Below are 11,406 nucleotides of genomic sequence, written 5' to 3' on the forward strand. Positions count from 1 at the left end.
GTACTATTTAGAGATAATCAAATTATTTAAATTAAGATTATGTACTATTTAGAGATATTCAAATTATTTGAATTAAGATTATGTACTATTTAGAGATATTCAAATTATTTGAATTAAGATTATGTACTATTCAGAGATATTCAAATTATTTGAATTAAGATTATGTACTATTTAGAGATATTCAAACTATTTGAATTAAGATTATGTACTATTCAGAGATATTCAAATTATTTGAATTAAGATTATGTACTATTAGAGGTATTCAAATTATTTAAATTAAGATTATGTACTATTTAGAGATATTCAAATTATTTGAATTAAGATTATGTACTATTCAGAGATATTCAAATTATTTGAATTAAGATTATGCACTATTTAGAGATATTCAAACTATTTGAATTAAGATTATGTACTATTTAGAGATATTCAAATTATTTGAATTAAGATTATGTACTATTTAGAGATATTCAAACTATTTGAATTAAGATTACGTATTGTTTTAAAATATTTAGATAGTTTGAATTAAAATTCTGCATCTTTTAGTTTAAATTTGTTCAGACAGTAAGAAATAAGGCTACGTGTTGTTGTAAAGGTATTCAGATAAAATGAATTCAAATCATTACTTGCTTCGGGCGATCTTGCATGTTTATGACAATTGATAACGGCGACTGCAGTACAAGAAATATATAATATATTTCGCTAGATGGCACTAAACCATATATATATATATATATATATATATATATATATAAGTGTGTGTGTGTGTATAATTAAATCAGATTCAGATGTATTTCAAGGAAGTGGCTAAAAAAGAATGAGATTTCTACAAAATATAACCGAAAAAACTGTATAGCGAGAAATAAAGCAACTGATGGTTGTGATATATAAACGGGGACACACTTAACTGATAGTTGTGATATATATATAAACGAGGACACACTTAACTGATGGTTGTGATATATAAACGGGGACACACTTAACTGATAGTTGTGATATATATATATAAACGAGGACATATTTAACTGAGGTTGTGATATATATATAAACGAGGACACACTTAACTGACGGTTGTGATATATATACAAGGACACACTTGACTGATGGTTGTGATATATATAAACGAGGACACACTTAACTGATGGTTGTGATATATAAACAAGGACACACTTAACTGATGGCTGTAATGTATAAACAAGGACACACTTAACTGGTGGCTGTAATGTATAAACAAGGACACACTTAACTGATGGTTGTGATATATATAAACGAGGACACACTTAACTGATGGAAGCGATATATAAACGAGGACACACTTAACTGATGATTGTGATATATAAACAAGGACACACTTAACTGATGGCTGTAATGTATAAACAAGGACACACTTAACTGATGGTTGTGATATATAAACGAGGACATATTTAACTGATGGTTGTGATATATATATAAACGAGGACACACTTAACTGATGGTTGTGATATATAAACGAGGACATATTTAACTGATGGTTGTGATATATAAACGGGGACACACTTAACTGATGGTTGTGATATATAAACGAGGACATATTTAACTGATGGTTGTGATATATAAACCAGGACAAACTTAACTGATGGTTATAATATATAAACAAGGACAAACGTAACTGATGGTTGTAATATGTAAACAAGGACAAACTTAACTGATGGTTGTAATATATAAACAAGGACATATTTAACTGATGGTTGTGATATATAAACGAGGACATATTTAACTGATGGTTGTGATATATTTTATACACTTACCAGGTACCTTTGACCTAAGCTATACTTCATGGTAATAAACTTCTTGAGGTGAGCTACCGTTACTGCTGCTGGGCAACGAAGAAACCGCCGTTTCGAGTTCTGCAACAAACAAATGTATGCTGGTTTGACTGATAGGACAACACAACCATAAATGATAAGTATTCCTATGAATCTATTAACCTCTATTTTTATTAAGAAAATATCAAGGTCAAAGCACAATTTATTCCCGTATTATTTTCTCGTCCGTTTTTAGAAATTAACGTTTAACAGTAAATGTACAGATAAAATTGCTCTTTATAGCTGGAATTTCTTATCCTTTGTTCCGTTTGAGCGCACCTCAAGGTGTGAAAGCTGCAATAGATTGGATTTAACATGCAACGCCCCTGAAGGTGTAACCGCTGAGACTTGATTTTAGTGGTGAACTAGATCGGATTTAACATGCAACGCCCCTGAAGGTGTGACCGCTGAAACATGATTTTAGTTGTGGACTAGATCGGATTTAACATGCAACGCCCCTGAAGGTGTGACTGCTGAGACTTGATTTTAGTCGTGAACTAAATCGGATTTAACATGCAACGCCCCTGAAGGTGTGACTGCAGACTTGATTTTAGTCGTGAACTAAATCGGATTTAACATGCAACGCCCCTGAAGGTGTGACTGCAGACTTGATTGTAGTTGTGGATTAGATCGGATTTAACATGCAACGCCCCTGAAGGTGTGACTGCTGAGACTTGATTTTAGTCGTGAACTAAATCGGATTTAACATGCAACGCCCCTGAAGGTGTGACTGCAGACTTGATTTTAGTCGTGAACTAGATCGGATTTAACATGCAACAACCCTGAAGGTGTGACTGCTGAGACTTGATTTTAGTCGTGAACTAGATCGGATTTAACATGCAACGCCCCTGAAGGTGTGACTGCAGACTTGATTTTAGTCGTGAACTAGATCGGATTTAACATGCAACGCCCCTGAAGGTGTGACCGCTGAGACTTGATTTTAGTGGTGAACTAGATCGGATTTAACATGCAACGCCCCTGAAGGTGTGACTGCTGAGACTTGATTTTAGTTGTGGACTAGATCGGATTTAACATGCAACGCCTCTGAAGGTGTGACTGCTGAGACTTGATTTTAGTTGTAGACTAGATCGGATTTAACATGCAACGATAATACGATGAAGACATTACAGTCAAATCAGCAAGCTTTGAGGTTAAGTTTGCTATTTAGTTATGCACCAACTAATTATTTCTTGCCATTGTAATAAACAGGGGTTGAACAAAATAACGGAAGCACGTCACCTGTCAACTCCAAGTTTACGTATCTTTAAGGAGAAAAATGTAGCCATATGTTGATTTAACTGTGTATTAATCTATATCATCGAACTTGTCTGTATAATGGTAGTATATTACTGTTTCTCCAGAGAAAGGTGCTAAAAATGTCAAACTATAAAGTTCTGACAGGTTTCCAAAGGGGTTTCATTGCAGGTGAACGTCAAGTGTTATTTTCAAAGGAACCATGTCAAAAGTTATGTCAGGATGGATATCGAAGAACAAAACCACATCAGACAAACTTAACAGTGGTCGAGAAACCTGACAGATCGTGATAGGTCAGAATTAACAGGAAAACAAAAGACTAAAACGTGATAGGTCAGAATTAACTGGAAAACAAAAGACTAAAACGTGAATGTTTGCCCAAAACTTAATGTTGCCTACAACAACCAATCACTGTCCAAAACACCTCGAAGGAGATTAACTGCACAAGATGTATTACCCTGGTATGTCTACAGTAAAAAAACTAATAAAAAAAAACTTAATGTTGCCTACAACAACCAATCACTGTCCAAAACAACTCGAAGGAAATTAACTGCACAAGATGTATTACCCTGGTATGTCTACAGTAAAAAACTAAAAAAAACAAAACTTAATGTTGCCTACAACAACCAATCACTGTCCAAAACACCTCGAAGGAAATTAACTGCACAAGATGTATTACCCTGGTATGTCTACAGTAAAAAAACTAAAAAAAAATATATATAAAAACCAAAGCAAAATAGCATAAAATTTGGACCAAAGGTTAACAGAAGAATGCAGTTTGATCAGATGAATCGACTTTTTACATCTTGTCCGTCAAATTGACGTGTTTATATGGAATAGAAACCAGAGGGAGCTTACAACCCTGAATGTCTTCTGTTACCAATTAAAGATGATGTAGGCTCTGTGATGGTATGGATAGCTTTTTGTTGAAATAGTTTAAGGCTTATGATCTCACTGAATGGGTAAAGTGACAGAAAACGATTATTTAAACCTAATTGCTGACAAAGTTCATCCAGTGGTCACCATTATATTACTGAAATTGTTAAAGATTGGTTCAAAGAATACAAGGAAGATTTGATTGTTTTCAAGCCTCTGTTCAGTCGGTAAGACCAAGCTCAGAACAGATTTCAATCACCACCGTCACTTCAACAATTACAAGAAGCTCTGATCAATGATTGGTATAAATATATTATTGTCTGAAGCACAACGATTCCACGTTTTTTAATATTCTATTTTGTGTTCATTAGTAAATAAAATATAGACATTTCCATTACTTTGTCCAACCTCTGTATGCTTTATGAAAGACCTGGCTTCTTAATATGAATAAACTTGCTGTTGTTCGTAAGACAAATACAGCATGACCAATATGGTAGACAATTTTGGAAGATCCAGTTTAATAACGGTAAAACTTTCTGTACATGGGCCACAGCTGTGGCTTCGAATAACATCGACTGTAAATGTCATTCATTCTGTCTCTGAACGATCACTCGGAATAACAGCAATCTGGTTCTCCTAGGGATGGATGTGTGATGGTGAAAAGTTTGGTTTGTTTAGAATATTGGTAAAACATGTACAGGAGAAGCATGAATCTAGGTATGTGGTCCGTATGTGCAAGGTATGGATGTGTGATGGTGAAAAGTTTGGTTTGTTTAGAATACTGGTAAAACATGTACAGGAGAAGCATGAATCTAGGTATGTGGTCCGTATGTGCAAGGTATGGATGAACTTAGGATAGTGGTCTGTGTGTCCGGGACATGGATGAGCTTAGGATAGTGGTTTGTGTTTGTGGGACATGGACGAGGTTATGATAGTGGTTTGTGTTTTGTGGGACATTAATGAGTTTAGTATAGTGGTTTGTGGTTTGTGGGACATTAATGAGTTTAGGATATTGGGTTGTGTTTTATGACATGGGCGAGTTTAAGATAGTGGTTTGTGTTTGTGGGACATTAATGAGTTTAGGATAGTGGGTTGTGTTTTATGACATCGACGAGTTTAGGTTAGTGGGTTGTGTTTGTGGAACATTAATGAGTTTAGGATAGTGGTTTGTGTTTGTGGAACATTAATGAGTTTAGGATAGTGGGTTGTGTTTGTGGAACATTAATGACTTTAGGATAGCAATGCGTAGTTGTAGGACTTGGACACGTTTAGGTCAGCTATCAGTATGCGCAGGAGATTCATGAGTTTATTACAGAAATCCAAGTAACCAAAGGATGGATTCGTAAGATGAAGTGTTAAGGATCGTGCTGTATTCGCACTTCACTTTACCTTCTTATGCCCATCAAATTTATTTAGAATGTACTCATTCCTATCAGAAACTGATCCATACCGAGGTAAACATAACAAATTACTTATTGGTAATCAATATCACATAGAATTAGAAATATGTTTTTCTTCTTGCTGGCAGTATATTACTCTCTTTCTTCGCCTCTCTCTCGGTTTTTGTTCTCTCTCACATCTCCCGGTTTTCCTTTATCTATTGAACTACTTTCTTTTATATTCCTTTCTAATACTCACACCAAACCGACCTCTTGCTTTGTGAACTTGCACCTGTTTCTTGTATATCGAATGATAGCGTTTGATTACCTAAGGGGAACCTCGTAATCTCTATACCGGCTGAACTTACAAAAGCAGCCGCTCATCACAATAATTTTCTAATGACTTAGAATACAGTAATCACAGAATTCCTTAGTGAGTGACCAAAACTCGGCCGCTTTTAACCCCAACCGATGTTTCTTATACCTAACTGCATAACATGGAAATGTGTATGTTTCCAAGAAATGGTTCAATATAAGTCAAGGGCCCGTTTACCTTCATCAACTCCAACAGCTTGGTAACTGCTGGAGAGAAGACTTAGTACTCAACTTATTTGTCAGTGCCAATCAGAGTTCTATATTGCAACTGATGCGTAGAGTGTACTTCGTGAGTACACACACACACACACAAGTATCAGCTCATGATGGGCAGCGGGTTCGCACGAACAGATGATCGATTAGTTACGGGAATCATTTTGTTAAGGAGGTGGGTCGTTGAAGAACTATAGCCTAAACAGTCAACAAAATGTGTCACTGAAGAAAGACGACTCGTGCGTGAAAAAAAAGAAGACAAACTAACACACAAAAGCTGTGCGTGGGCCCTAATATGTTTCATGAAAAATGTTTCCTGATGAGCAGAATATCGACCCTCATTTGTAGAAGAACCTGAATGAAATAACGATTACAAACTTTACATAGGTTGTGTTTGTTTCTGATGCTATTGAGATCGAGGGTTTCGGTTTTTGTTTCATATTTTGCGCAAAGCTGCACGCGGGCTATCTGCACTAGCCATCCCTAGCAGGGAAGGCTGGTAGTCAACACCTAACACCGCCAACTATGGGGCTACTTTTATTTACCGACAAATATTGGTATTGACCTTCACATTATAACGCCACCCCACGGCTTAAAGGGCAAGCATATTCGGTGAAGGGGATTAGAAACCACGGCCATCAGATAGCGAGTCGATCGCCCTAACCATTGGGCCATGCCAGTGAGGCTTTCGGTTCATTAAGAAATGCAACGTACATTGTTTCTGTTTAATTGTATACTGATTGTAACTCTTCTCTTTCAACACAGCTATCATATTAGTAAATATACAGTTTTCGTTTGTATCAAAAAGCTGTCGCTGATATATTGTTTAGTTTAACCTTAGCAAAATACGGGTAGGTTTTAGATGTGCACTTAGCCTCATATAATCTTTAACCTTAGCAAAATACGGGTAGGTTTTAGATGTGCACTTAGCCTCATATAATCATAGGTACATAATGTTGTAAACTGAAACTGGAAACATTGTTGCGAATCCTTGCATGAATAGAAGATTTTGAAGGGTCTGGTAACAATGATGTACTTGTGTGATTGTTACATGACTTAACATCTCTTGTGTTATATGAAGGGTCTGATAACAATGATGTACTTGTATGATTGTGTAAACGAATGTCTAATTCAAGTGCTGGGGGACGGCTTGCATTAATTTTTTTTAGTTCAGACTTAGCTTTAAGCTGTAACAAATAAAACTTAGAAGACATGTCCCAAGGTATTTCCACTGATTATTTGATGATCTTCCTAATCCTCCAGATTGAAGAACATATTACATATTACACTAAACTTCATCATGTCAACAGCAGACGTGTAACGAAGAGAAAATGACAAGTATTTAACTAGTAGTTGTTGTATTCTTAGCGCAAAGCTATCTACACTCTGTACACCGCCGGGAATCGTACCTCAGATCGGATTTTAGCTTTTAACTCCATAAACCTACCGCCAATTAGGTTACTTAATAAAAACATTACTGGTTATAACCATTGTATTAAAAGTTCATAACTACAGCGGTCTCTAACACTTATCATTATGGCACTATTGTATTTACTTAACTAGGTCGTTAAAAAATAATTGTGCCATTACGATAAGTGCAATAAACCGGCCCTCCATTCTGCGGACTTAGAACGCTAGAAACCGGGTTTCGATACCCGTGGTGGGCAGAGCACAGATAGCCCATTGTGTAGCTTTGTGTTTAATTCTAAACAAACAAAGCAAGAGACCGCTATAGTTATGAACTTTGAGTAAATGGTGTAATCAATAACTGTTGTTGTTGTTCGGTTTTTTCTGTCATTACATGTGTGATTGAAACATCCAAGCCATGTTTGAAATGTACTCAGTGATTCTTTAAGTTGTTTTGGTTATTTTGTAATATTACTCTAGGCACCCATAACTCGGGAACCCTTGCAACTACAACAAAATGGTTTAACCGATTCTTTTGAAACTGAGTTTTTGTTTTTGAGACACAAATATACTTCAATGACTGAGTTCTTTGCTTTATGTGATCGTTGGTCGCTTGTGAGAGATGAGACGTCTATAAAAAAAATAAAATAATTTTTTATCTACCCACTGAAGCTGTGTGATTGAACGAGTCTTACTTCGTTTGCTGGCGATGTACAACACAAGTTTTGCCGATCTATAACACAAGTTCTGGCGATCTACAAAACAAGTTTGCATAGTGTGCTGGTGTAATGGTTGTGTACAAAAAAAAAAACATTGTGGCCGCCAAATATCTTGATTTGAGGATATACCAATGAAAGGGGACACGAATTTGACATCTGGAACCTAAAATACACGTTTTGCGCACGTGGGCTAAAAGGCCAGGTTAGAGGCCTGAAAAGGTTTCAGGTATAGCCTAATTTTGAACTATTGAAAACAGGAAAGACAACCAATCCAATCAGCAGTTACAATGGACATGCTATAATCGTTGTCTTAAAAACTAACACTGCTCTACCATCCTATAAGATTGGTAAGGTTTAGGTTTGTTTGAACTATTGACAACAGGAAGGACAACCAATCCAATCAGCAGTTACAATGAACATGCTATAATCGTTGTCTTAAAAACTAACACTGCTCTACCATACTATAAGATTGGTAAGGTTTAGGTTTGTTCGAAATATAGAAAACTTAAATTGGTTGTCACATACACAACGTTTAAGGTAAAACATAGACTAACCGTTCCATCTCCTGGATCCAACGTCACGGCTGAATAAAACTTAAATTGGTTGTCATGTACACAACGTTTAAGGTAAAACATAGACTAACCGTTCCATCTCCTGGATCCAACGTCACCGCTGAATGACCATTGGTCGGTATCTGGTTTTTCCTGCAAAAAAGAAATAAGTAAATACGTTTGTATTTAAGATACTGCAACAGTTATTTAATTATCAAATCACTAGTTAATTTTACACTTCAATCATCATTTCTGTTCGACGTCAAATGAGCTTTGAGCTTAACTACAAACAATCGTCGTCAAATGACCCCTTACGCCATGTTCCGGTGTAGGTCTGCGGACTTATAGGGCTAGAAACCGGGTTTCGATACCCGTGGTGGGCAGAGCAGAGATAGCCCTTCGTGCAGCTTCGTTCTTAATAACAACCAACAACAACAACAAGTATTCCATAAACTCATATACAGTACGCCCCGGGAAATGTCGTAGTTTTTCAGTTTCATGAAAAACTCTTGATTCCTCGGGGCATGGCGTAATGGGTCAAATCGAACGCACTCTTTCACTGATGTGAAAATGCTTCTTTCTTTCGTTTACAATAATCTATTTCATGAAAAACTCTTGATTCCTCGGGGCATGGCGTAATGGGTCGAATCGAACGCACTCTTTCACTGATGTGAAAATGCTTCTTTCTTTCGTTTGCAATAATCGATTTCATTCTAAAGTGCATTTTATACCAATATCCATAGATAAAAGATTCAGGTGATGATATCAAATTCTTGCCAAACTGTTGATAAACTTTATATACGGCATAATGCCAAACTATCATTATCAAATCAACCAGAACAAAAAAGAAAAAAATGTTGGGTGTTTCATATGGTTGTATTTTTTATAACTTTATGAAGATACGTAGTTACATCTAACTGTATGCAGGGTGTCCAGAAATTATATTAATAAAATTGTTTAGTCGTGTTATTAAATTTAGTAACATTATTTCCAGACGCTGTACACTACATGCAGGCCTTATTCTTATTTTAAAAATAAATTATAGAGTAAAAAAAGAAAAATTTTATTTGGTTACACGAGTTAAAAAACAACTATATATATATACTGTACACTCTAAATTATGGTGATATGTCCTTGAAAATTGAACTGTTTTACATATTCATTACAAAACAATGGGATAAGGAGAACAAAGGTCGTATGGAAATATCATACTTTTAAGGAAGAAAAAAGACTGAACCAAATGTATGTAACAAGTTATAATATTTGCTTTCCACAGAACTTTCCCGGTAGGGAATGGGTAGCCGTTCCTTTTGTTTTTGACCCAATCAGGTGTCGATCAAGGAAAAGCATTGCTTCTGTGTTGACAGTGTGTATCAATAAGTCATCATTTATTTCTAGGAACGAGAGTTGCATCTCAATTCGGAAATGTGCCCTTTCGCTGATACGGGTCTTTTTCTAACTTACCCATATCCGTACTCTAGAGATAAACTGATGGTGTCCTCTGATGAGTAAATCACTCGCTGCTCTGTCAGTTCGCCACGGTCTTCTTGACACGTAACACAGGCAGCTACCAAATATGAAACGCATGTGAAACTGTTAAAAAAAGTTGTGTACAAATTTAACTTAGTTTAAAACTAATAACAAAGACACAATATTCTGTGCATAAATTTAACAATTGATTCATAAAAGTATAGCTAAGCCACAATAATATATTAAAAGAGTTCAAAATTATTGTTTAAACCAGGGTTTCCCAAAGTGGTCGATATCGAACCCCTGGGGTCGATGAGACTGTACAGGGGGTCGAAAATGGCCCCTACGGTAAGGTTGGCCTACGCAACTAGGTCTTCTGAGCAAACAGAGAAACAGACTCAACGTCGAAAAACGTGGGGACTTGAGACTCAAACTCACAAACCTACAGCCCAATATTCATACGCTTGTTAAAGCCCATCAAGCCCATCGATCTCTTTATAGATGATTAAAACCTCATTATTTTTTTTACATTCTATGTTTCCTATCGATTGTATTATAATGAACAAAAGTTGATTATATATTGAAGTTTCATTTATATTCTAAGAATCTGAGGGGTCGACGACAACTTTATAAGTTCGCCAAGGGGTTGACAACTCAAAAAGTTTTGGGAAAACCTGGTTTAAACTGAGTAATGTATGGCCGATAACTTTTGCCAAACAAGGCTATGACTTTGAGAAGGGAAATGTTTATGTAAACATACCCCCTTCCATTTTCACGCCACTCTGATCAGATGTTGTTCGCTGAGCCAGCTGCTTCTTAGAGACTGTTCTCCTACTGCACCTGTCCATTGTTGAACAGATGTTACGCGTAATGACAGAGATTCACGAACATCAACGCTCTGTATATAGCAAGTCACATGTCGTTCTAGCTGGTCTAAATGTTTCATTTTTAATATTGAGCATGTCCGAAATATTTTGTTTGTCTGGTATTAAGCACAAAGCTATACAATAGACAATCTGTGCTCTGGCTACCGCGGTCTTCGAAACCTGATTTTTAACGTTATAAACTTACAGACACGCCGCTGAGCCACAGGTGGTGGGTGTCTGAAAGGAATGACATGGTCTATGATTGTACAACATTCATAATCTTCTAAAAACTGACGTTTCTGGCTGACAAGAAAAACTTACAAGACGTTTCTAAAAATCCTCACGAACATGCTACTCCATAAAAAAAAACTTTCTGGAATTTTCAGGACTATATGTGATATGTATATTGGTTTAATTAAAAATTTATATTTGTTTTCATCCTAGAAAAAAAAATA

General features: G+C 36.0%; 1 protein-coding gene across 3 annotated transcripts in view; it reads right to left on the bottom strand.

The window, feature by feature from the left end:
• Positions 1-11,406, bottom strand: part of LOC106467388 (uncharacterized protein DDB_G0284459-like) — a 51,161-nt gene that overhangs the window by 15,086 nt on the left and 24,669 nt on the right. For all 3 annotated transcript variants that reach the window (XM_022395567.1, XM_022395568.1, XM_022395566.1), the window contains 3 exons: positions 10,080-10,182; positions 8,708-8,768; positions 1,785-1,883 (listed from right to left, as the gene is read on the bottom strand). In XM_022395567.1, coding sequence (XP_022251275.1) covers positions 1,785-1,883; positions 8,708-8,768; positions 10,080-10,182 — 263 coding nt within the window. The remainder of the gene's footprint in view (positions 1-1,784; positions 1,884-8,707; positions 8,769-10,079; positions 10,183-11,406) is intronic.

The sequence above is a fragment of the Limulus polyphemus genome, unplaced genomic scaffold (genome assembly GCF_000517525.1).
Source record: "Limulus polyphemus unplaced genomic scaffold, Limulus_polyphemus-2.1.2 Scaffold2596, whole genome shotgun sequence".
NCBI classification, from domain to species: Eukaryota; Metazoa; Arthropoda; class Merostomata; order Xiphosura; family Limulidae; genus Limulus; species Limulus polyphemus.